At 35.8% G+C, this 24,871-nt stretch overlaps 1 protein-coding gene across 7 annotated transcripts in view; it reads right to left on the reverse strand.

The window, feature by feature from the left end:
* Nucleotides 1-1,088: 1,088 nt before the first annotated feature.
* Nucleotides 1,089-24,871, reverse strand: part of IL13RA2 (interleukin 13 receptor subunit alpha 2) — a 78,206-nt gene continuing 54,423 nt past the window's right edge. For 6 of the 7 annotated variants that reach the window (XM_070462161.1, XM_070462159.1, XM_070462163.1 and 3 more), the window contains 9 exons: nt 23,841-23,967; nt 21,228-21,379; nt 19,753-19,906; nt 19,049-19,169; nt 15,547-15,731; nt 14,253-14,395; nt 12,962-13,106; nt 9,461-9,576; nt 1,089-3,956 (listed from right to left, as the gene is read on the reverse strand). In XM_070462161.1, coding sequence (XP_070318262.1) covers nt 3,768-3,956; nt 9,461-9,576; nt 12,962-13,106; nt 14,253-14,395; nt 15,547-15,731; nt 19,049-19,169; nt 19,753-19,906; nt 21,228-21,379; nt 23,841-23,934 — 1,299 coding nt within the window. In that variant the 5' untranslated portion in view covers nt 23,935-23,967 and the 3' untranslated portion in view covers nt 1,089-3,767. Of the gene's footprint in view, nt 3,957-8,596; nt 8,744-9,460; nt 9,577-12,961; nt 13,107-14,252; nt 14,396-15,546; nt 15,732-19,048; nt 19,170-19,752; nt 19,907-21,227; nt 21,380-23,840; nt 23,968-24,871 lie in introns of those variants that run through there. The other variant, XM_070462165.1, reaches the window with a different exon arrangement.

Genomic DNA, 24,871 nt, shown 5'->3' on the forward strand with positions numbered 1-24,871 from the left:
GTCTTTGTTGCCCCATAGTTCATACATTATAATGTTATTGTGTATATCTACAGAAAACATGCAGCTCAGGAAAATCTTTGTTTCTAATATCAAACTTATTAAGATTCTACCAAGAGATAGCCATCAAGGCAAAAGAAATCTGCCTTCAATAACAATAACACAGTTAATATTGCATATAAAAAGCTAAGAAAGCAAAAACAAAAAAACAACACTGTCAACCAACTATGTGCTGTGCTTAGTTTCTCAGTCATGTCTGACCCTTTGCGACCCCATGGACTGTACTTCAGTGGCTGATTCATGTGAATGTATGGCAAAAACCACCACAATGTTGTAAAGTAATTAGCCTCCAATTAAAATAAATAAATAAATAGTTTTAAAAAAAGAAAAAAAAGAAGATGGTATTTAAAATGCATAAAATCATGTATATTTTGAAGATGTGGCTAAAAACTCGCCATATCTACTTTAAACACTGCATTGACTGTGACAGATATAATTCAGGGCATGACTTTTTCAATGTCAGTTCCACAGAGTCTCAGATTTCTTATATTAGAGACAAAAATGGAAAACATTAGAACTAGTAAATGTTCTTTATGATTCAATGTATCTTTAGTTAATTGAACTCTCTTTCTGCCTGTGTTTTCTCCATAGCCCTGAGTGATTATATGATATATTTGGCTTCTTTGCTTATTGTCTATCTCTACTTAACTTGGGAATAAAGTATAAATTCAATGAGGACAAGGATTTTTTTTTTTACCTCTGTACCTCCAGAGGCTGAAACATTGTGACACATAGTAGGTGCTTAACAAACAACTGATGTATGAAAGAGAATGATACCATCATATTAATAGAGAGATAACAAACACAGATTCTATTATAATGGAAGAACATAAAAGAAGAGGATATATGTATATATATGTATGTATATGTATTTATATGACTTCATGTGAAAGAGCAATGCTGAGTTAATTTCCTCCCATTTCAAATAATGACTTTATATTGATAATCTAGCGTACTGTTAAGCACAATAATACTTTGCCTCTTTCTCAATGTTGTTTAGTTTATATTGCTATTTTTGTCTTCCATGAAAGTTTATTTTCTTTTTTTAATTCTTTATTTTATGTTGGCATATTATTGGTTAACAATGTTGTGTTAGCTTCAGGTGTACAGCAAAGTGGTTCAGTTATATACATATATATATATATTCTTTTTCAAATTCTTTTCCTATTTAAGCTATTACAGAGTATTCAGCAGAGTTCCTTGTGCTATACAATAGGTCTTTGTTGGTTATCCATTTTAAATATAACAGTGTGTACATGTCCATCCCAAACATATTTAATTGAAATATATCTTTTACCATAAGTCACTTTAAATCAGTGTTGGAAGTAAACAGAATGTACATTTTATTAATGATAACATATTAGTTAGAGAAATATTCATTAGGCATGGTACTGACAATCAAAAATAAGTGTCTTGTTTAAGATTTCTGTTCTCTTGAAAATCAAAAGCATAGGAAAATACCAATTAAAATAGTCTTTCCCCCAAGAGAACTAGCACATTTTCCTTACTGACAGTAAAACAAGAATGTTGATACCTGAATTATAACAAAACTCTGTTAAACAAGTTAAAACCAAACATTAGATTTCCTATAAATCTATATTCAATTGAGCTGCTTGATCAATTATCTTCTCTGTTTACAGGCTATATACAAGAGCATTTGAACTTTCATAAATACAAAATACACTGAGAGAAAATTAATTTTGCTAGCAAATAGCAAATAGTTTAGTCACTCTTCTTTAGAAAATATATTTTCTTCAATAACAATAACAACATATTTTATGATTTTTCTCAGTTTCTAACAGTATATAAATGGATTCATTTGAATCTTAATGGAGAAGAGGCACAGACTATAAAAAGCCTAAATAATGAGCATATAGTTTTTCAAAACCATATGAAGAAGACATAATAAAGTCAAGATTCTGATAAAATACATATATGCTTCTAAGTAAAACTTCAGGGTAAATGTACAACTACAACTGGTACTAATACAGATTTGGTGAACATCTAATAAGTATATAAAAAAATCAAAACAAACCAACAAAAAGGGGAGAAGTTCATGCTGAACTTAAACTTTTGTGTGGAAGCACTCAACATTAGTGGACAAAGCAATACTCAGGAAAAGAAAATGTGGTCAGTGTCGTTCAATTAAAGATAAATATTTTCCAATATACATGATTTTAAGTTATCAGTCCTTCATGAAGAAATTATTAGAGGACTAATTAAGCAAAGTAGTAATGATGGTATAAACAGCAGCAGAAGTTTTGCTGAGCAGAAGATCTATTTAAACCTCAGATTAAAGATAAAAACACCTGAAGAATTTATGGTAATAAAACACAACAGAAATATGGAAATAACTTTTTAGAGTAGACTGGTGAAATGAAAATAATCACATACCACTACACACTAATTGGAATGGTCAAATACAAAAATCTGACAAAGTCAATTACTGGCAAAGATGAGGAACAACAGGAACTCTCATTCGTTGTTAGTGGGAACTCAAAATGGTACAGTCACTTTGGAAGCAATTTCTTACATAGCTCAACATTGTCATACCATATGATCTAGCAATTATGCTCCTAGATAGTTAACCAAATGATTTGAAAGCTAATGCCCAGACAAAAACATGCACATGAATTTCATACAGCTTAATTCATACTCTCTCTCTCTCACACATACACATAAATTGGAAGCAACCAGAGTGTTCTTTAATTGATGAATGGATAAACAAACTATGGTACATCAACATGACAGAATACTATTCAAGAATAAAAAGAAATCAAGCTATCAAATCACAAAAAGAAATGGATGAAATCTGAATGAATGTTATTAAGTAAAATAAGCTAGTCTGGAAAAGGTTATACACTGCATGATGCCAATTATAGGACATTTCTGGAAAAGGTAAAACTGTAGAGTGAATAAAAAAATCTCAGAGGTTTTTTCTTTTGCTTCAAAATAATTTTATTAGTTTAGATGCAGTTTGTCAACACTCAACTTTTCCTCTCCTACTTTGACACACAAATCCACTCGATTGGGGGTCTTTCTCACCCCATAGCTCACATATTTTAATGTTATTGTGTGCATCTGCAGGCACCTTGAATTTGGGGAGGTTGAGTTTACCGCGGGTTGCCCTGGCGAGTTTCAGATTCTTCACCCTGGACACAAATTTCACAAGGTCCATCTTGAGCTGGATTAAGGTATCAAAGGTATAGCCTGGCAAGGGAAGCCTTTTTTTCTTTCCTGGAGAGCCAAATGAACTGCCCTAACGGGCAGGAGTGCACATTACTCTCACCCACTCTCTCCTGCTACCTTCACTATCAGGTACACCAGAACAACGAAGAAAAGCCAGAGCGACATGATCTCAAGCCAGTCTTAGGCATGCTCTGGTAATTCTGCTGAATTAGAAAGTGCCCTCCACAGAGGACCTTCCCCTGGAGCTCTTCGGCTTTCTCTCAGAGAAGAAAGCATTAAATCATAGAAACAGGAGACACACATAGATAAGAACAGGAGCCATTTCAGGGACCCCATAGTAAGCAGAGAGGAAATGGCTCCTGGTGTGCTGGTCTGCCCTGGCACCTGGAGACTGAGGACCAGGCAAGGCTGGACTCTTTGTGACGTCGCAGAGGGCCCTCCCTGGCCAGAACTCATGTGGCCATTGTGATGACTTCAGGGCAGAGGATAAGGAAGCTTGAGGGGTCAACTGGGAGTAGGGCTTAAAGGGACATGGCGACATTTCCAGCAGGCAATAGAAAAAGAGGTGGGGAGTGACAGAATGCCATCTCCTTGCCAGTGCTTTCTTTATGAACCTGTTGCCCTACTGGGATGGTGGGTCCATCTTCTATTTTTAGTTTTCCATTTGTTGAATCCAGACACTGGGTGAGCAGAGTAGCAGGCACATGCCCCTGTGGAGCAGAGAGCCAAGTGGGAAAGAAAGATATTAAACCAGAGGCCACAAACTAGGAGCCACTGATGTGTTTTGTGTGGCCTACACTGTTCCTAAAAATGACTGTGCTCAGATGAATGGATAAGGAAGTTGTGGTACATATACACAATGGAATATTACTCAGCTATAAAAAAGAACACATTTGAGTCAGTTCTAATGAGGTGGATGAAACTGGAGCCTATTATACAGAGTGAAGTAAGTCAGAAAGAGAAACACCAATACAGTATATTAACACATATATATGGAATTTAGAAAGATGGTAACAACGATCCTATATGCAAGGCAGCAAAGAGACACAGATATAAAGAGCAGACTTTTGGACTGTGTGGGAGAAGGCGAGGGTGTGATGATTTGGGGAAATAGCATTGAAACATGTATATTACCACAGGTAAAATAGATGACCAGTGCAATTTCCATGCATGAAGCAGGGCACTCAAAGCCAGTGCTCTGGGACAACCCAGAGGGGTGGGGTGGGGAGGGAGGTGGGAGGGGGTTCAGGATGGGGGACACATGTGCACCATGGGTGATTCATGTTGATGTATAGCAAAAACCACCACAATATTGTAAAGAAATTATCCTCCAATTAAAATAAGTAAATAAATTTTTAAAACTTCACTAGATATTAGGAGAAACAATGACTGTGCTCAGTCACTAAGTTGTGTCTGACTCTGTAGCCCACCAGGCTCCTCTGTCCCTGGGATTTCCCAGGCAAGACTACTGGAGTGGGTTGCCATTTCCTTCTCCAGGCATAAAGGATTATTTAGGACAGTGAAACTCTTCTGTATGATGTTATGGTAAATACATGACACCGTATTTGTCAAAACCAGTAGAACGTTACAGCACAAAAAGTGAATCAATGTATCCATATTTTAAAAAAACACTTGTTGACATTAAGAATAGAATGCAGACTTTGACTAAACAATTTAAGCATATTACAAATGTATGAAACCACCTCACTAAGATCCCCTGACTTAAGTAACTTTGGAAATGAACGGAATTTGAAAGACTAAAAGCAAAAGAAAAAGGCACTGTAATCTAGTTGATAGTGTTCTTTCTCATAGGGGTATAGGTTAACAATCCTGATCCTGTTATATGTGTATACTTGAATTGAAGCAAGTAAATAGATGGCACATGAATATACATACATATATTTCTTTGTTCTGTTAGCTGAAAGGGTCTAAAAGAAATGATACTCCCAAAATCTGAAAGAAACTATGATGTAAATCTTTGAGGATAAATCCGTAAGTCTTTGATTAGAAGAGCTTGTTATGCATGTTCTGAACCAAGGAATAGAAATACTAGGTCCCCAGACCCACTCAGCCTACAAGGATGGGGTTGCCTACCATTTCCCTGTCTAGCCTTGACCTCTCCCCTTTTCATTTCTCCTCCATCCCCCAAAGCTCTCAATACACTAAGAACAACTTCAGAAAGCTCTGACTTGAGAGTAATGTGCCAAACATATTTTATCAATTCATAGGCTCAGCAAAACTATGTTTTTTTTTTTTTTAATTTTGTAGTCTGCTTTTCATTTTCTAATTTTAAATTTTGTAATTATTATTTGGCTGAATCACATGGCATGCAGGATCTTAGTTCCCTGATCAGGGATCAAACTCACGCCCCCTGCAATAGAAACACAGTCTTAAACACTAGACCACCAGGGAAGTCCTACCATGGGGGTTTTGATGTTTCACAAGTATAAGTCTACTTAAGGAAATGGTGGTGCAACCTATCATTGAATACAAGTGGTAGTAGAGGATGGTATCCTAGTTTATATCTCAGTTTTAGGTCTTTTTTCTCCTTTTAGAGACAGATGATCAGTGACAATGATAGTCAAAGCTGCAGTTAATCTGCCCATGGTCTAATCTATCCATTATATTATTTTAGTCTTTTTCATTCTAGAATATTGCAATATATTCATGTTTTTTCAAACTGAAAGTGCAAATGAATTGCTTAGGGATGTTGTTAAAGTGCAGACTGCTAATTGAGTAGGTCTGGGTTGAAGTTTGAGATTCTGCATTTCTTCTAATAACTTCCCAGGAAATTCCCACTCTATTGGTCTGTGGACCACAGAGCAGAACCATTCTGAATAATATTAGATACTGATCTAAAACTTGATTGTAATCTATAGGTCATTAATCTCTAAATTTTGAAGTAACTGTCTATGGCTCGGTTGCCACATCTTCTACTAGGAGTTAACTGTCAATTGGTCTGAAGTTTGCATGTAACTTTAAAAGGCTTCTTACTGACTTCAGAGGCTTGAGCTTTTTGGTCTCTGAACGAATTAAAAAAAAAATCACACCATCAGAAAATAGGAAATGTTGCCTGCCAACTAGGAAAGGAAACTCTCAAGTTTGTATTGTATAGTTTGTAACATCTGAATATCTCAAATATGATCTCTTGTCATTTCATTATTTTCAGCCTTTTAAGCACTGCAAGTTAGGCTTCAACAGTACATGAACTGAGAATTCCAGATGTTCAAGCTGGATTTAGAAAAGGCAGAGGAACCAGAGATCAAATTGCCAACATCTGTTGGATCATAGAAAAAGCAAGAGAATTCCAGGAAAACATCTACTTCTGCTTCATTGACTACACTAAAGCCTTTGTGTGGATCACAACAATACCAGACCACCTGACCTGCCTCCTGAGAAATCTGTATGCAGGTCAAGAAGCAACAGTTAGAACTGGACATGGAACAAGGGACTGGTTCAAAATTTGGAAAGGAGTACATCAAGGCTGTATATTGTCACCTTGCTTATTTAACCTATATACAGAGTACATCACGTGAAATGAAGCACAAGCTGAAATCAAGATTGCCAGGAGAAGTATCAATAACCTCAGATATGCAAATGATACTACCCTTATGGCAGAAAGTGAAGAAGAACTAAAGAGACTCTTGATGAAAGTGAAAAGGAGAGTGAAAAAGTTGGCTTAAAACTCAACATTCAGAAAACTAAGATCACGGCATCTGGTCCCATCACTTCATGGCAAATAGATGGGGGAAACAATGGAAACAGTGACAGACTTTATTTTGGGGGGCTCCAAAATCACTGCAGACAGTGACTGCAGCCATGAAATTAAAAGACGCTTGCTCCTTGGAAGAAAAGATTATAACCAACCTAGACAGCATATTAAAAAGCAGAGACATTACTTTACTGACAAAGATCCATCTAGTCAAAACTATGGTTTTTTCCAGTAGTCATGTATGGATGTGAGAGTTGGACCATAAAGAAAGCTAAGTGCCAAAGAATTGATGCTTTTGAACTGTGGTGCTGGAGAAGACTCTTGAGAGTCCCTTGGACAGCAAGGAGGTCCAACCTGTTCATCCTAAAAGAAATCAGTCTTGAATGTTCTTTGGAAGGACTAACACTGAAGCTGAAGCACCAATACTTTGGTCATCCTATGCAAAGAAGTGACTCATTGGAAAAGACCCTGATGCTGGGAAAGATTGAAGGCAGGAGGAGAAGGGGATCACAGAGGATGAGATGATTGGATGGCATTACCAACTCAATGGACATGAGTTTGAGCAAGCTCCGGAAGTTGGTGACAGACAGGGAAGCCCGACGTGCTTCCTTCCATAGGGTTGCAGTAAGACATGACTGAGTGCCTGAACTGAACTGACCTGAAGCACTGCATGCTTCCCACTTTTTCATGAAATGAGAAGCACACATTTAGACTATGAATGTATTTAAAATTTCTTGCTTCTTATTAATCCTCTCCACAGCTTATTTTAAAGCCAAGCAACCTCATTCATGGTGAATACTTTCATCCCAAGTGCAATTAATAAAAAAATTAGAATCTCATATGGAATATTTGACAATATCTCTATGACTTAGTGCCATTCTCAAAATCACATTGTTTTACAAATACATCACAGATTAGATTCTGACCCATCCCTTGACTTTTCTATATGTAGCTCTCTCATCTTGGATTGAGGAATGTTAAAGAGAAAACCACAGGCCCAAAATGGCACAACTTGTGCTAAAGCTCATGATAACAAATGTAGATTAAACATCTAACCTAATTGCAGTTTTGACCTTCACCAGAAAAATAATCTTAATCAACCAGTCTGGAATTTCTGATCAGCACCAATGAGGTCACCTGCTACATGGGCTCTCTATATCCCCTCAGAGAAGAAGAGGCAATCTGCATGCTAAAACCCCTTCTTTTCCCTTCCTCCCTCAAAAAAGAAGATGCGTTGGCCTAAAAATAATCTATTTTTTTTTCTTTTGCTAATAGCTTCCTTGCCCTATCCTTCTTTCTATAAAAACCTTCTGTTTTGTACAACCCCTCAGAGCACCCTTCTAGTTGCTAGGTAGGATGCAGTCTGATTCATGAATCACTTAATAAAGGCAATTATATCTTCAATTTAATTGGTTGATCTTTTTTTTTGTTTTTTACCTCACCGCCCAGCATGAGGGATCTTAGTTCCCTGACCAGGGATAGAACCCCGAAGTGGAAGAACAGAAGCATAACCACTTGACTGCCAGGGAAGTCTCTGAACTTTGTGTCTTAATAAGAAAAAAAATCTGTTAATAGAATCCATAAAATTCCCTACTAATTGAGGATTTTAATAATCAAACGCCTATTTAAAGACAACAATGTTTTCAAAATAAAATTTATTCAACATTTAGGAAAAAATTCAGTTTGATAAGACTCATATCTAACATTTGGCCATAAGACTGGGATTTATTGAGTCAATAGAGTGAATCTTGATTAGAAAGGGCTTCTTTTTTTTGTATGAAAAACCTGAAATTAAGAAAGAGCTCCATTATTAACAGTCATTAATAACACAAACTATTTCACTTAGATTAATAACTCAGAGACATAGAAAAAAAAGCATTCAGCAGGGAATAAAGCAAAACATTTCATACACATTCACATTTCTCTTTATCTTTAAAAGATTTGGCATTATGGTATTTTTTCTCTAAGTCACATTTCCTCCTTAAAGCTCACCAAAGACACAGTGGTCCCTCTATAGCATTATCTGTATAACTCAAATAGCTAAAATCAGCTTATAATGCAGGTTATGTTTTTGTATAGATTCTACTATACAGCTAGCAGAACTGGAATGTGAGGTCTTGGAGGTTATGCACCAAGATTTTTAAAATTTTTGTGGCACACTAGTAATATATATCAGGCTGCGTACATTTTAAGTCAGTCTTTCCTTTTTCCCATCCTGCTTTTCTCCTGTAATTCTCATGTTTTCTCTAATCTAAAGGTAGTGTTTCATGTTCTGAAGCATTATTCTTATCTATCGTCAAAAGTAAGTCCACCCCAAAATGTAGCTTTTTAGGGTTAATTTTTTAAATTACTGTTCATTCTTAAGACATCATCATAGTTTACACAGCATCATTGTACACTCACAGTGTACAGGCAGTTATAGAATGTAGGTTCATCAGTTCTAAAGCAAAATATTTTTTATCTATTACCTCAGAATAAACATGGTAATGCTATACAACTTACCATTTTCAATAAATTTCTTTGCTTATATAAAAGTAGACAAGTAACTACCAAAACAAATAACGAGGCAAGAACAAATGGTACCAAGAAAAATAGTAAGATTTCCTTCCATATGTCACCTAGGATTAAAATCACAAAAAAAGGGGAAGGGTTAGATGTGTACAATTATTTTGAAAATGGAATTATTTATAAATAAACTGAATTAAATAAAGAAGTGAATTAAACTTGGCAACTTCTGCCATATATCCCAGTAAGTGAGGTTTGAGTATGTCATTCCTTTCATTCGTGCACTTTTTTTATAGAACAACTACTTTACTGGACTGTGACAGCTCTTCATTTTGCTTAGAGAAGTAACTACCTAAAGCCCCATTCTATTTTCTTTTTAAAATATTTATTTATTTATTTGGCTGTGCCAGGTCTTAGTTGCAGCATACAAGATCTTTAGTTGCAGCATTCAAACTCTAAGTTGAGGCATGTGGGATCTCGCTACCTGACTGGAGTTAGAACCCAGGCCCCCTGCATTGGAAGCACAGAGTATTAGCCATTAGACCACCAGGGAATTTCTTCCCCCCATTTTTATTTTCTTACATGATTTTGTTTTCAAATTTGTTCTTGTGAATTTTTCAAATAACACAGTGGCAAAATATTAACAGAGTGATTAGATAAACATATCATATGTATCTCTTAACTCTCAATAAGTCAAATGTTTATATCATACAATGCAGTAGTGAGTGAAAGTTGGTCTTCAATAAATTTCAGTGCGAATAATGGAGCTAGTCTTAAAAAGTCATGTTTTTGAAACTGTCTCACATTCTGGAGACTAAAGAAATGAGCTTTTTCTTATCATTCTTTTTTTTTTTTTAAGGGATGAAATTTTAATGGTTCTTCTGCATAGCAAGGGCTACCCTGCTGGCTCAATCTGTAAAGTAAAGTGTCTGCCTGCAATGAGGGAGAGCCATATTCCATCCCTGGGTTGGAAAGATCCTCTGGAGAAGGAAATGGCAACCCACTCCGGTATTCTTGCCTGGAGAATTCCATGGACAGAGGAGCCTGGTGGGCTACAGTCCATGGGGTCACAAAGAGTCGGACACAACTGAGTAACTGACACTTTCACTGCATAGCAAGAAACGAGCAATCACTAGACAAATTGAAAATGTATGCAAGGTTTGTCCTTCCAAAACCAGTATCTCCCACATTTGTGAAATACTATGGAAAATCTTGAATCCTAGGCCTATATCTATACTCAAAACTATCTCCAGCCCCACTTTTTTCTTGGTGTCTTATTCATTTAGGATTTTATTTTCTACTTGAAAATTACCAAATTCAAAGGCCCAGTTAAGAATTGCAAGGATATAATCCAGAGAAATGACTAATGATATGAGCTTCTGGCATACAAAATTAACAGCGAGAAATAGACTTCTTTTGTGAAGTTCCAGATTAAATCCTGAATAAGATAGTCATTTTCAAAAGATTATGTGCTATTTTTCTATAACTTAAAACATCCAATAAGAAATGTGCAAAAGAAATAAGATCACATGCATCTCAGGAAAGTCTTTGTTTATAATCTCAAACTTATTAAGATTCTACCAAGAGATAGCCATCAGGGCAAAAGAAGTCTGTCATCAAAAACATGGTTAAAAAAGTCTACAAGCAATAAATGCTGGAGAGGGTGTGGAGAAAAGGGAACCCTCTTACACTGTTGGTGGGAATGCAAACTAGTACAGCCACTATGGAGAACAGTGTGGAGATTCCTTAAAACACTGGAAATAGAACTGCCATATGACCCAGCAATCCCATTTCTGGGCATACACACCGAGGAAACCAGATCTGAAAGAGACACGTGCACCCCAATGTTCATCGCAGCACTGTTTATAATAGCCAGGACATGGAAGCAACCTAGATGCCCATCAGCAGACGAATGGATAAGGAAGCTGTGGTACATTACACAATGGAATATTACTCAGCCATTAAAAAGAATTCATTTAAATCAGCTATAATGAGATGGATGAAACTGGAGCCCATTATACAGAGTGAAGTAAGCCAGAAAGATAAAGACCATTACAGTATACTAACACATATATATGGAATTTAGAAAGATGGTAATGATAACCCTATATGCAAAACAGAAAAGGAGACACAGATGTATAGAACAGACTTTTGGACTCTGTGGGAGAAGGCGAGGGTGGGATGTTTCAAGAGAACAGCATCGAACCATGTATATTATCTAGGGTGAAACAGATCACCAGCCCAGGTTGGATGCATGATACAAGTGCTCGGACCTGGTGCACTGGGAAGACCCAGAGGGATCGGGTGGAGAGGGAGGTGGGAGGGGGGACCGGGATGGGGAATACGTGTAAATCCATGGCTAATTCATGTCAAAGTATGACAAAAACCACTACAATATTGTAAAGTAATTAGCCTCCAACTAATAAAATTAAAAGAAAAAAAAAGATTTCTGTTCTCTTGAAAATCAAAAGCATAGGAAAATATTGTTTAAAATAGTCTTCCCCACAAAAGAACTAGCACATTCTCTTTTCTGACAGAAAAATAAGAATGTTGATAACTGAACTATAACAAGACTCTGAACTATAACAACTTAAACTAGCTAAAACCAAACATTAGACTTCCTATAAATCTATGTTCAATTGAGGTGCTTGCTAATTTATCTTCTCTGTTTATAGACTATATTCAAGAGCATTTGGACTTTCATAATTACAAAATACACTGAGAGAAAATTAATTTTTCTAGCAAAGAGCAAATAGTTTAGCTACTGTTCTTTTTAAAATATATTTTCTTCAATAACTATATCAACATATTTTATGATTGTTCCCTCTTTTGAACATTTAAGTAGATTCATTTGAATTTCAAAGGGGAAGAGGCATAGACTATAAAAATCTTGAATAATGAGCATAGAATTTTTTAAAACCATATGAAGAAGACACATAATATAGTCAAGGGTCTGATAAAATACATATATGCTTGTGAGTAAAACTTCAGAGTAAATGTACTACTACAACTCCAGTTGGTACTAATACAGATTTGGTTAACATCTGATAAGTATATAAGAAACTTAAGAATAGTGCCACCAAATTTTGGAGCTAAGAGTACCATTGGAAGGTAATCCACTAGCAAAATCAAAGCAAAACAGGTAAAATTAGCTTGTTAAATGAAAGCAGGAAGAATCAAACAGAATTTATTAAACCTTGCAGTGTAGAAAAGATACAGCTCAATTAATATTATAGAATCTATAAAAGTAGGTAATATAGCCAATATTTTGTAATAACTCCAAATAGAGTAAAGCCTTTTAAATTGTGAATCACTTTATTGTACACCTGTAACTTATATCTCAAGGAACTGCACTTCAATAAAAAAAATGGTGAAGAAGGGTTGACCCTATGATATTGATAACCTGTGTCACTGAATCGTAGTGACCTATGACATCCAATAAGGCATCTTCTTCCTCAAACAGTGCTAGAAATACTCTACTGTTCTTTTATCCCATACCTTTCCAGCACAGTTCATCACTCCACTCACTCCATATTCCATCATCTGCACAATAAATATTCATTTTGCTTCTTACTAAAAAGCATAATTGGAGACTTTCATTTGATGTTCTTGTGACATATATTTCATTTTCAATTGTGGTAGTCTGAAAGCCAAGAAAAAATAAGATGTCATTATTTGATCTAACTGCAGCTAACCATACTCCATTTGATTTGTCATTTTTAAAGTGAGTTTTGTTACATGAAATAAATGCATCAAATGCCTAGAAAAGTATATACCAAAATCCTAACAGTGGCCATCTCTCTGTATAATGTTTTACTTTTCATTCTTTCTTCCTTATTTATATTTAAAATTTTTCCTGTAATGATAATGGATTACTGGTAGTAAAGGGCATATATGACAGGGCAAAATTCCTCTGTAGTTTTGGTGCTTATGACACCCATTTTGGATTAGTTTCAAATTGTCCAGATTCCATAAATTAGAAAATGCTACATATACTGAGGTAGCAAAAAGAGTCATCATGGGAAGTTTGTTTCTATGGATACTGTAGAGTTCATAGACACAAAGCTTCTTTTTTCCCTTATTTTTATTTTGTTTAATCATAAGACCAGTATGACAGTGCTCAGGGCCTGGCATGAAACCACCCCTTCCGATATGAGAATACACACAGCTGGATGATCTCAAAAGAAAAAAAAAATCACTGAAGTGATTACTTCAATTTTGCATTTAAAAGAGCTGAAGAGTGTTTCTCATCCAAAACAACAGTTTTTCATTTGTTGTAACTTTTCTTGGGAACTAGCATAATGTAATGTAAATTAAAGTAGACTGGGAATAAGGTCTGGATTCTAGTTCTAGCTACATAATTTTATTGTAAATCAATTCACTTCCTTGGTACTTGTAAATCTATCTTTTCAAGTAGAAAAATCAGGTTTTTTTTTTTAATGTGTATGTGAAATGAATTGATAGAACTAATGGTTCACCCACTCATCTCCACCACTTCCTAAGTTGGAAACCAATGAATAAAATTAATATATAACAATTTTGGAAACAAGTGACTAGATTATCTCTAAGGACCTATGTAGTTTTAAAGTTGGTATAATTAACGATTATATTTTCATACTGCAAACATCTTTCTTTTGTCCTCAAGATTGTTTGGTTTTCTGGAAGTTAAACTAAGGTGCATGTTATGTTCCATCCTCATGTGAATAGCAACTGACTTTGGTTCTTATGTTTACTATTTTATTTAAAAGGCTGTGTTTATGATTTTCCCAAATAAATGCAATGTCCATACCACCCAGGCAGTATCATCTTCTGTGAACTCAATTTCATAAATGAGACATTTTGCTGGAATAGGTCCTCTGGGAATGCTCCATTTCAGGTTGACTCCTGAATTCTTCATAGTAAGACTAAGGTAGTCTGGTGGCAAAGGTTTAACTGAAAATGAAAGGAAACAGTTTCAACATGAAAGTTACTGAAGTTTAGCAGTAGCCTTTATCAAAAGCTAGGGGCACCTATTAATAGAGCATCCAGGATAAATCAGGTGGCTCAATACTATGCTCTATAAGTAAGTAAGTAAATAAATGTTAGTCGCTCAGTCGTGTCCGACTCTTTGTGACCCCATGGACTGCAGCCCACCAGCCTCCTCTGTCCATGAGATTTTCCAGGCAAGGAATACTGGAGTGGATTGCCATTTCCTTCTTCAGGGGATCTTCCCAACCCAGGGATCAAACCCAGGTCTCCTGCACTGCAGGCAGATCCTTTACCGACTGAGCTATAAGGGAAGCCCCAATGTGAATTAAAATCAAAGCCACTTGTTAACCAAGATCAGTTTAAGAAACTTGGTTATTTGGGAAACTGAATTTTGTTAAGCCACATATTGACAAATACTTAAGTCCAAGAGAAAAGCTAGAAGATCCAAAGCATTACAGTCATTTTTCCATTTTATGGCATTAAAAACAACTACCACAACAAATTACTACTAGTATTTTTATTTTTATTAATAGCTAATTCTTATTTAGAGCTTATGATGTGTCAGGAAGTAAACCAGAAATGTTACATCATAAACTAATTCATGTCTCACAATAAATCTACAAAGTGGTCCTCTATTATCTTCACTTTATTGATAAGGAAATTGAAACATTAAGAGTAACTCACCCAAAGTCATATAGCTAGAATGTAGTAAATTCAAATTTTATGGCTGGCTATAGAGCCTGTCATCCTTGTAACTGTTAGAAATGAGAACACAGACTCAGACAATATCCAACCTATTCCCAGGGTCTATTGAGCATTGGGAATGAGTGATTCCATAATTATTCCATTATTTATACTAGACAAAAATACTTTATAGCAGACAAACTATGAAGCTGGGAAACAAATTATGAGTTCTAAATGAAAACTATGCTTTACACTCATTCAATTCCTTATCTTCCATATTTTTATATTTAATTAGTTCTTCCTTGTACTTTGTTGGCTTCCAGTTTTCTGGCTTTGCATTCTGGTAGATATCTATTTATCTATCTCTTCTCTTCCACGTGGTTGGTTGTAAATAGTCTAAACTAGAAACATTTTGAAGTTGTTTACCTCACCTATATTTTGAAGCTGAAAAATGAAATAGCTGGGTCTGATTAATTGGGATTCTGATGATCCATTAACACAGATGTAGAAATCTTTATAGTCTGATGACTCCAAGTAGGGAAAGCTGCATCCAATATTTTTTCCTTTAGCCTGGATGTAATCAATACACTCTAATGCATGGTCCAAGCCCTCATACCTATAAAAAGAAGTGTGGTAAGAATTGTGCTTATCAATATCTTCTAGTAGTATGGTGCCCAATTTTCAATTACTTTAAAACACCAGGTAAATAAAAAATCATTTAATAACATACAATATGTACTGAATACCAACTATGTGCCAGATCCTATGAAAAGTGCTAGGGGTACAACAGTAAGGAAAGTAGACATAGGCCATTATTTTACAGAGCTTACAATCTGGTGGGACTCTTTATAAAATCTCAGATACAAGGCAAGAATTCTTACTCATGTATTTAGGTTATGTTGATTCACCAACAGGATTGTGAATCAAAGAATAAGATTCTTATTAAGAAAACATGGGATTTATATTGATAATCCTGAATGGTATTGCTTTTTAAAATACAGTACTGCAGAATTTACTAGAAGAAAGCAGATTTAAAAGCAGATTTACAAGGTGGCCAAGAAGCACATGAAAAGATGTTCAACATCACTAGTTATTAGAGAAATGCAAATCAAAACTACAATGAGGTGTCACCTCACACCAGTCAGAATGGCCTTCATCAAGAAGTCTACAAATAATAAATGCTGGAAATGGGGTTGGTAGATGCAAACTATTACATTTAGAATGGATAAACAGCAAGGTCCTAATGTATAGCACAGGGAACTATATTCAATATCCTGTGATAAACCACAATGGAAAAGAATGTATATATGTATATAACTGAGTCATTTTGCTGTACAGCAGAGATTGGAGCAACACTGAAAGTCAACCTCACTTCAATGGAAAAAAAAAGAAAGAAAAATAATGCTGGAGCAGGTGTGAAGTAAAGGGTGCCCTCCTACACTGTCAGTGGGAATATAAATTGGTATAACCATTATAAAGAACAGTATGGAAGTTCCTTAAAAAACTAAAAATAAAACTACTATATGATCCAGCAATCCCACTCCTGGGCATATATCTGGAGAAAACTAACTAGGAAAGATACATGCATCTCAATATTCATAGTTGCACTGTTTACAGTAGCCAAGACATGGAAGCAATCTAAATGTCCATTGATAGATGAATGGATAAAGAAGATGTGGTATATATATACAATGGAATACTACTCAGCCATAAAAAAGAATGAATAATGCTATCTGCAGCAACATGGATGGACCTAGATATTATCATACTAAGTGAAGTAAATCAGAAAGAGAAAGACAAATATCATATGATATCACTTATATGTGGAATATAAAAAATGATACAAATGAACTTATTTACAAAACAGAAACAGACTCACAGACTTCAAAAACAAACATGGTTACCAAAGGGGAAAAGTGGTGGTGGGGTAAATTAGGAGTTTGGATTAAAATATACACACTATTTGGGAAAAGAAACTGAAAAAGAATAGATATGTGTATATGTATAACTGAACCACTTTGCTGTACACTTGAAACTAACACAACATTGTAAATCAACTATATTCTAATATAAAATAAAAATTAAATTTCAAAGTATATAAAATATAAAAATTGAAGAGAAAATTAAATTAAAAGATTTAAAAAATAAAAGCAAACATAAAATATATTGTTTAATAAAGTGGATGAAAATCCTCTGAGGACATAATACACATAGAGATAAATCTCAAAAAATCCAACAGGGGCTCAAAAAGAGAAAGAGGAGCTGTTTGGCAAGTAAATATATAGTTTTCCATTCTCCTAGATAAGAAATGTTGCTGTATCATTGAAATTTAACCCCTTTCCAGTAATAAAGCTAGTGGGAATTAGGGGGGATTTTCCTACTGATATCCAAAGGAATAAATGCCCAATTTATTTTCCTAAATAACCTGTAATGAAAAATTTACTTTATCTATAAAAGCAGCCAAAATATCAGCCTAGCAGCTGATATGGTACTGGTACAAATATCTGGACTCCACTGAATTCACTTTATGCCGAATATTTTGCTAAGTCATGCCTGATTCTTTGTAAACCCATGGACTGCAAGGTTTCCCTGTCCTTTAGCATCTCCCAGAATTTGTTCAAAATCTTGCCCATTGAGTCAATGACGCCATCCAACTAATTCATCCTCTGTTGCCCCCTTCTCCTCCTGTCCTCAACCTTTCCCAGCATCAGAGTCTTTTCCAACGAGTTGGCTCTTCACATCAGGTAGCCAAAATATTGGGCTTCAGCTTCAGCATCAGTCCTTCCAATGAATATTCAGAGTTGATTTCCTTTAGGATTGACTGGTTTGATCTCCTTGCTGTTCAAGGGACTCTCAAGAGTCTTCTCCAGCACCACAGTTTGAAAGCATCAGTTCTTTGGCACTCAGCCTTCTTCATGGTCCAACTCTCACATCTGTACATGACTACTGGAAAAACCATAGCTTTGACTATATTGTTGTTGGCCAAGTGGCCATGAAATTAAAAAATGCTTGCTTCTTGAAAGAAAAGCTACAACAAACCTAAATGGTGTATTAAAAGCAGTGACAACACTTTAAATCCTTAGTGAGAGTTAACAAAGGCAGGGAAGTCAGAAAAAGGATCTGGTTTTAATAGTTGATGGCTTTTTAAAAAGCAAGAATATGAAATATGTCCAAAGTTTTTAGGATATAATTCCATCTATCTAGAAGATGCAAAATTTAACTCAGTACAGAAACAGTGATTGCATTCTTTACATCACCCATAGAGTGCCTTCTAGTAGCTACAGCCTAAACCTACTTATTCCCATTGAAAACCCTAAATAATTGTAAATAAACTTCATCATAAATCCAGCTCTGAAAAAGTATAATGAATTCAGTTTAATGAAAATGAAATTTGCTCAGTCGTGTTCGACTCTTTGTGACTGCATGGACTATACAGTCCAAGGACTTCTCCAGGCCAGAATACTGAAGTATTCCCTTCTCCATTCCCTTCTCCCGAGGGGATCTTCCCAACCCAGGGATCAAACCTAGGTCTCCCACATTGCAGACGGATTCTTTACCAGCTGAGCTACCAGGGAAGCCCATCTAGAGGCCCAAGTATTTGTTTTGTTTGCCTTGTTTGTATTTTTTAGAGTTTGAATTAGGTACATATGTAAGTGCTAATCACTCAGTCCTGTCCAACTCTTTGCAACCCCAAAGACTGTAGCCCACCAGGTTCCTCTGTCCACGGAGTTCTCCAGGCAGGAATACTGGAGTGGGTTGCCATTCCCTTCTCCAGGGGATCTTCCCAACCCAGGGATTGAACCTGGATCTCTTGCATTGCAGGTAGATTCTTTACCATCTGAGCTACCCTAATGAAAATACAGTTACTCATACTGTGGATTAATTTTGATAGATATCTTCCTGATATGGAATTCTTATTATAAAAATACTTACCAGTAATATAAGCTGTAATTGCTATCCAAATGGGCACCCATGCCAGGTTTCCAAGAGCAGAGTAAATATTGCCAGTTGTAATATACACAATCCATATCCTGAATTTTAGTATCCAGATTTCCTAAGAAATGAATAAACTGTGAATGCTTGAAAGACATGGTAATGAATCACTTGGGAAATCACTAAGCAATTTTATTTCATTTCCTTTGACCTCTCCACTTCATTTAGCAATCAACATAATCAGGAAAATCCCAAAAGGAAGTTGTTGGAAATCACTTCACTTTAAGTGGAACATGCAAAATCAAAAACTTTTGAGGGCTCATTTATTGGTACTAGTGTAAGCATATGCAGAAGTGCCAAATTAATAATTCTAGGATGCTCCAAGAAGCCGCATAGTTTCATGTATATTTACTGATATGAGCCCAAAACTGGGATATATATTAACCTAATAAAGGCTATAGTCTATGGGGCCACAAAGAGTTGCACACGACTGAGCATGCATGCCTGAAATAAGATATAGGTTTTGCCACACATGTTTTCTGATTTAAGGAATTTAAAACACCAGTCACCCACTCCTCAGAAGGATTCTATTTTGTGCCACATTCTCAACTGTACATATAATCTTCTGTATAAGTGTTAAAGAACTTACTTCCCATATAAATTTTTCTAACAGTATTAACTATGAAAAGAGAGCTTTTTTTAACCTTGTGATGATATCCAATAAGTAGCTTCTGACCATGAACTTTGAACTTCTGATCCATTTGTGCATTGCCTTGGCAGAAGTGTGTGTATCTTTGCTTCAACACCTTTGTTAAGATCAAACCCATCTTTGTAAAGTAGATTCTTAGTGATGATTGTCTGTTTGACAAAAAGATGAGACAAAGTCAAGCTTAGAAACAATAATGTTATCATGAGCCACATTAATAAGGCTAAAAAGTCATTAATACTTTGGAGAGTCCTCAATAGCTAGTAAATTCCAGATGATTATTTGATAACATGTCCCAGATATATTTTTGGCAGAGTTCACCTTCTGCATATTATGTCATTTGATGAGATCCTGTGGGAGAAGGCGAGGGTGGGATGTTTCAAGAGAACAGCATCGAAACATGTATATTATCTAGGGTGAAACAGATCACCAGCCCAGGTTGGATGCATGAGACAAGTGCTCGGACCTGGTGCACTGGGAAGACCCAGAGGGATCGGGTGGAGAGGGAGATGGGAGGGGGGATTGGGATGGGGAATACATGTAAATCCATGGCTAATTCATGTCAATGTATGACAAAAACCACTACCATATTGTAAAGTAATTAGCCTCCAACTAATAAAAATAAATTAAAAAAAAGAGAGAAAAAATAAAATAAAATAAATTCTGGAAGACAAAAAAAGCTCTGTGGCAGGAACTTGAGCTATAACCAACTTGAAATCAAGGGATAATTTTCATGTACCATACGCCTATTACATGACAATTTATCACCTTTCAAATATCATATGAAATAGGAATCATATAAAATCTTGGTGGTAACTGGAGGGAGCCAGACAAAGTGTGACTACTTGAAGGACTAAAATCATGTATCATTTATCCTTCTATTCCTGATACCTAGCTAGCAAAGTAGCTGGCAGAAAAAAAGTTGCTCAGTGAATGTTTGATTTTAATTGTTTTTTGAAACCACCTAGCTGAATTAAGAAGATAACAGAATTCCTTGTACAATCAAAATCTTTCAAAGAACATGCTTGTTGACTATGTAAATAGTTAATAATTCAATAAACTTTCACTGAGCACTTACTACAATATATGCAAAGAACCATGCTGTGTTCTGTAGGGTGAGTACAAAGATAAATAAGGCTTAATTCCTACAGAGAAAAAGCTCACATCATCCGGTAGCATATGTAAGACCCATACACAGGCATTAAGTAGCCCTGAAATAAGGTAAAATGTACAAGAACTCTATAAGTCCATATTCCATGAGATCAGATTTTCCTTTCCTGTACTTCCAATGGTAGTCTTAATAGTGGGTGGGGTGAAAACAGATATTGCAGGATGCACAGGAGACAGCAGCAGGCATGCAACTTATATCTTAATAATAGCTATTGAGATACAGAAATAAGAGCAGACACTGACATCAGGAATCACAGGAAAACTAATAAGCACTCTAATATCTTAAGTGCATGCTTTACTTACCCTCCAGCTTTCACTATCAACATTTCGATATTTTAATTCATATTCTACTGTGCATTTGTTAAAATTATCCAGAGAGACTGGAGGTTGCCATTGCAAATAGAGATAACCTAAATATCCAGGGTCCACTATTTCAAAATCCTGAGGAGGATTAACTGAAATAAAATCAATAAAATATTTTAATTTTTATCCTGTATCTTATGACAAAGATCTCCAAATCTAGATTACTTCCATATGTCCATCAACTGATGAATGAAAAAAAAATAAACTATGATACATTCATAAAATGGAATATTATCCAGCCATAAGAAAGAATGAAATACTGATATATGCTAGAACATGAATGAACCTTGAAAACCTTAAGCTAAATGAAAGAAGCCCACATATTGCATGATTTCATTTATGTGAGATATTGAAATAGGCAAATTCATAGAGAAGGAAAATCAATTAGTGGTTTCCAGGTGCTGGAGGGAGGGGTGAATGATATGTAACTACTGAATGGATATGAAGTTTCTTTTTGGGGTGATGTAACTATTCTGGAATTTGATAATTGTGGCTGTTATACAACTTTGTGAATATACTAAAAACCACTGTACATTATACTTTAAAAGAATAAGTTTTATGTCTTGTGAACTAAATCTCAGAAAAGCTGTTTTTAAAAATCTAGATTACTACTACATAGTTGTCCCTTCTTTAAGAAATTGTGTATGTAAATGTGACTTAGCCTATCTAGATATCATTTTCATAGAAATAAGAAGTTCAACATGGAGTTATCTCTGAAGTCATATAGACCTCAGTTTGGTCTTGGGTGGGGACATTTTGTTACATAAAGCTCTCTCATAGCAAGAATCAGTCAGTATTAATCTAGTGCTTACTGTATGTATAACATCATAACATTCATGGCACACACACAAAAAGGGAGAGAAAACAGAAAATATGGCACACAAAAAGGGATAGAAAATATAAAATAAGACTACTCTGGCTAAGTGCCTTGAGAATTAGGAGAACAGGCAGATCTTGTTGGTCCATTCGAGATAATTGAATCCTCTGGTTAAGTAAAGCTCAGAGCTATTTATAGAATATGCAAACCTGAGCCAGTCTTTGGAAGGACTCAAAAAAAAAAGTAGCAGGCAGCTGAGTGACAGGAAACAGCTTCTTTTATTTCAAGGGAGGGGGCAGCGGGAGGCAATGGCTCCTTCATCTGGTGATTTAGAAAGCAATAAAAATTAACAAATTATTCTATAAACGTACTAAGTGTTAGTCGCTCAGTCATGTCCAACTCTTTGCAACTCCATGGACTGTAGTTCGCCAAGCTCCTCTGTCCACGGAATTCTTCAGGCAAGAATACTGGAGTGGTTAGCCACACCCTTCTCCAGGGGATCTTCCTGGACCCAGGGATCAAACCTGGGCCTCCTATATTGTAGGCAGATTCTGTACTGGCTGAACTACAAGGGAAGTCCCATAAACTTACTAAACCTACTAGTAAATCTAGTACATTGTACTGCCCTCATGTTACCTTTCTGCTAATAATTTCTTCTCATTTCTGCTCTGCTTTTCATTTTAATACTTTACTTCATATTACTTATTGAGATAAGTAAAAGAATCAACAGAAAAAAATGATGCCACAAATAATGATTTGAAATGAGAGCCCCATGAACCAAATAAAGAAGGTCTCTATTGAGGATGAAAGGACAATCCTATTGTTTCAACTCATGATTAGAAATTTTTGTAAACTACATTCTTCCTTCCATAATGAAAAGTTCATTAGACATGACTTAATAATTGTGCAATTATTTTTAAAATTCATTTTAAACTTATGTATTTTTAAAACTTATCTAATTGTCTTAAAAGTTAAGGTAACTATGGTTTTTCCAGTAGTCATGTATGGATGTGTGAGAGTTGGACTATAAAGAAAGCTGAGTGCCAAAGAATTGATGCTTTTGAACTGTGGTGTTGGAGAAGACTTTTGAGAGTCCCTTGGACTGCAAGGAGATCCAACCAGTCCATCCTAAAGGAAATCGGTCCTGAATATTCATTGGAAGGACTGATGCTGAAGCTGAAATGCCAATACTTTGGCCACCTGATGCGAAGAACTGACTCATTGGAAAAGACCCTGATGCTGGGAAAGATTGAAGGTGGGAGGAAAAGGGGACGACAGAGGATGAGATGGTTGGATGGCATCACCGACTCAATGGACATGAGTTTGAGCAAGCTCCGGGAGTTGGTGATGGACAGGGAAGCCTGGTGTGCTGCAGTCCATGGAGTCACAAAGAGTCAGACACAACTGAGCGACTGAACTGAACTGAACTGAGTAATTAAGGAAAGTTTTCAGTTAATTGGGTACCAGGCAATGAGGTTTTGGGTAAATAGCCTCTTTATTAGAAAAGATTATATGAAAAGGTATAGAAAGTATATTTTAGTTTGGCTTTTCTCCCACAAAATGGTTGTTATCATCAGTTACGTCATACATGAGGCTGACTAGTGAGAACGTATCTTTTGTGTATGGGATCCCTGAATTATTTGCAACAATAATCCATCTATTTATGCACTTTCATTTGGTAGGTTGACAAGGCAGTTAATATCTCTGATTTTAAAATTACTGCATTCTTGGTTTACCTTTTATCTCAGCATTTGAAGACAAAGTAGAGCCAAAAGCTGTGCAAATAAGAAGCGTATATAGACATCTGATATCCAAATGAATGAAAGCCATTTCTCTAAGATTTAATACCTTGAAATTTCCACTCTAAGAAGGAAAAATATAAAATTTTAACATTATCATACTTCAATATGTACTAAATGTGATTAAAAATACAGTTGGGAACTCTTTGTGGGCTTTCCATCAAGAACTGGGAAAACTGTGCCCCTTTGAACCATTTAAACAGAAAAAAAAAGAAAAATCAAGCTTGGAACCAAAATAATTCGAAAGGAGGATTTTCGTCTCATCCTTCTTATGAAAGCAAAAACAAGGCAACACAAACATATCCCTTCAAACCCCGGCTTTAACACACACACACACACACACCTTATACATCACATGCTATGACCAAGATATGATGACCTCAAATAGCCTTCAGCCTGAAGACTGAATCAGACCCACCTGAGTGTTCTTATCCATTTGCAGGGGGAATTATATCATTAGTCTCCACAGTGATACTCTTCACTAGCCACCAATAAGACACATTAATACATACACACACTCTTTTCTGAGACAAAAATTATTTGAAAGTTAACTGAATACTGATAAAAGCTCAGAATCTATACCAAATGTACCAAAGCCTCAGATAACTCAGAACTTTGCTTCATTTCTTCATAAATATTAAATCCTCATCATCCACTCTCCTGTGTGTTCTACTCTTCCCTGTATTTCTTATATCAGTAAATGGCACCATAATCTTCCCAGTTGTCCAAACCAGAAACCTGATTCTTCCTGAACACCTCCCTCTCCCGTCCAGTTTCTCATTTATCACTACACCCTTCCTAAGCTGAGGATCTCATCATCAGGGATCTCCTTATCCAGTCTTTCTTGCCTCCAAATCATTTCACACAGCATACAGTAAGGACAAATCTGAATTTATCACCTCTCTTAAAACAGAGAGCAAAATATACTACCACAGAATACAATTTAATCATCTTTTTATTACTGAAGA

The sequence above is a fragment of the Odocoileus virginianus genome, unplaced genomic scaffold, assembly GCF_023699985.2.
Source record: "Odocoileus virginianus isolate 20LAN1187 ecotype Illinois unplaced genomic scaffold, Ovbor_1.2 Unplaced_Scaffold_1, whole genome shotgun sequence".
In the NCBI taxonomy this organism is placed as follows: domain Eukaryota; kingdom Metazoa; phylum Chordata; class Mammalia; order Artiodactyla; family Cervidae; genus Odocoileus; species Odocoileus virginianus.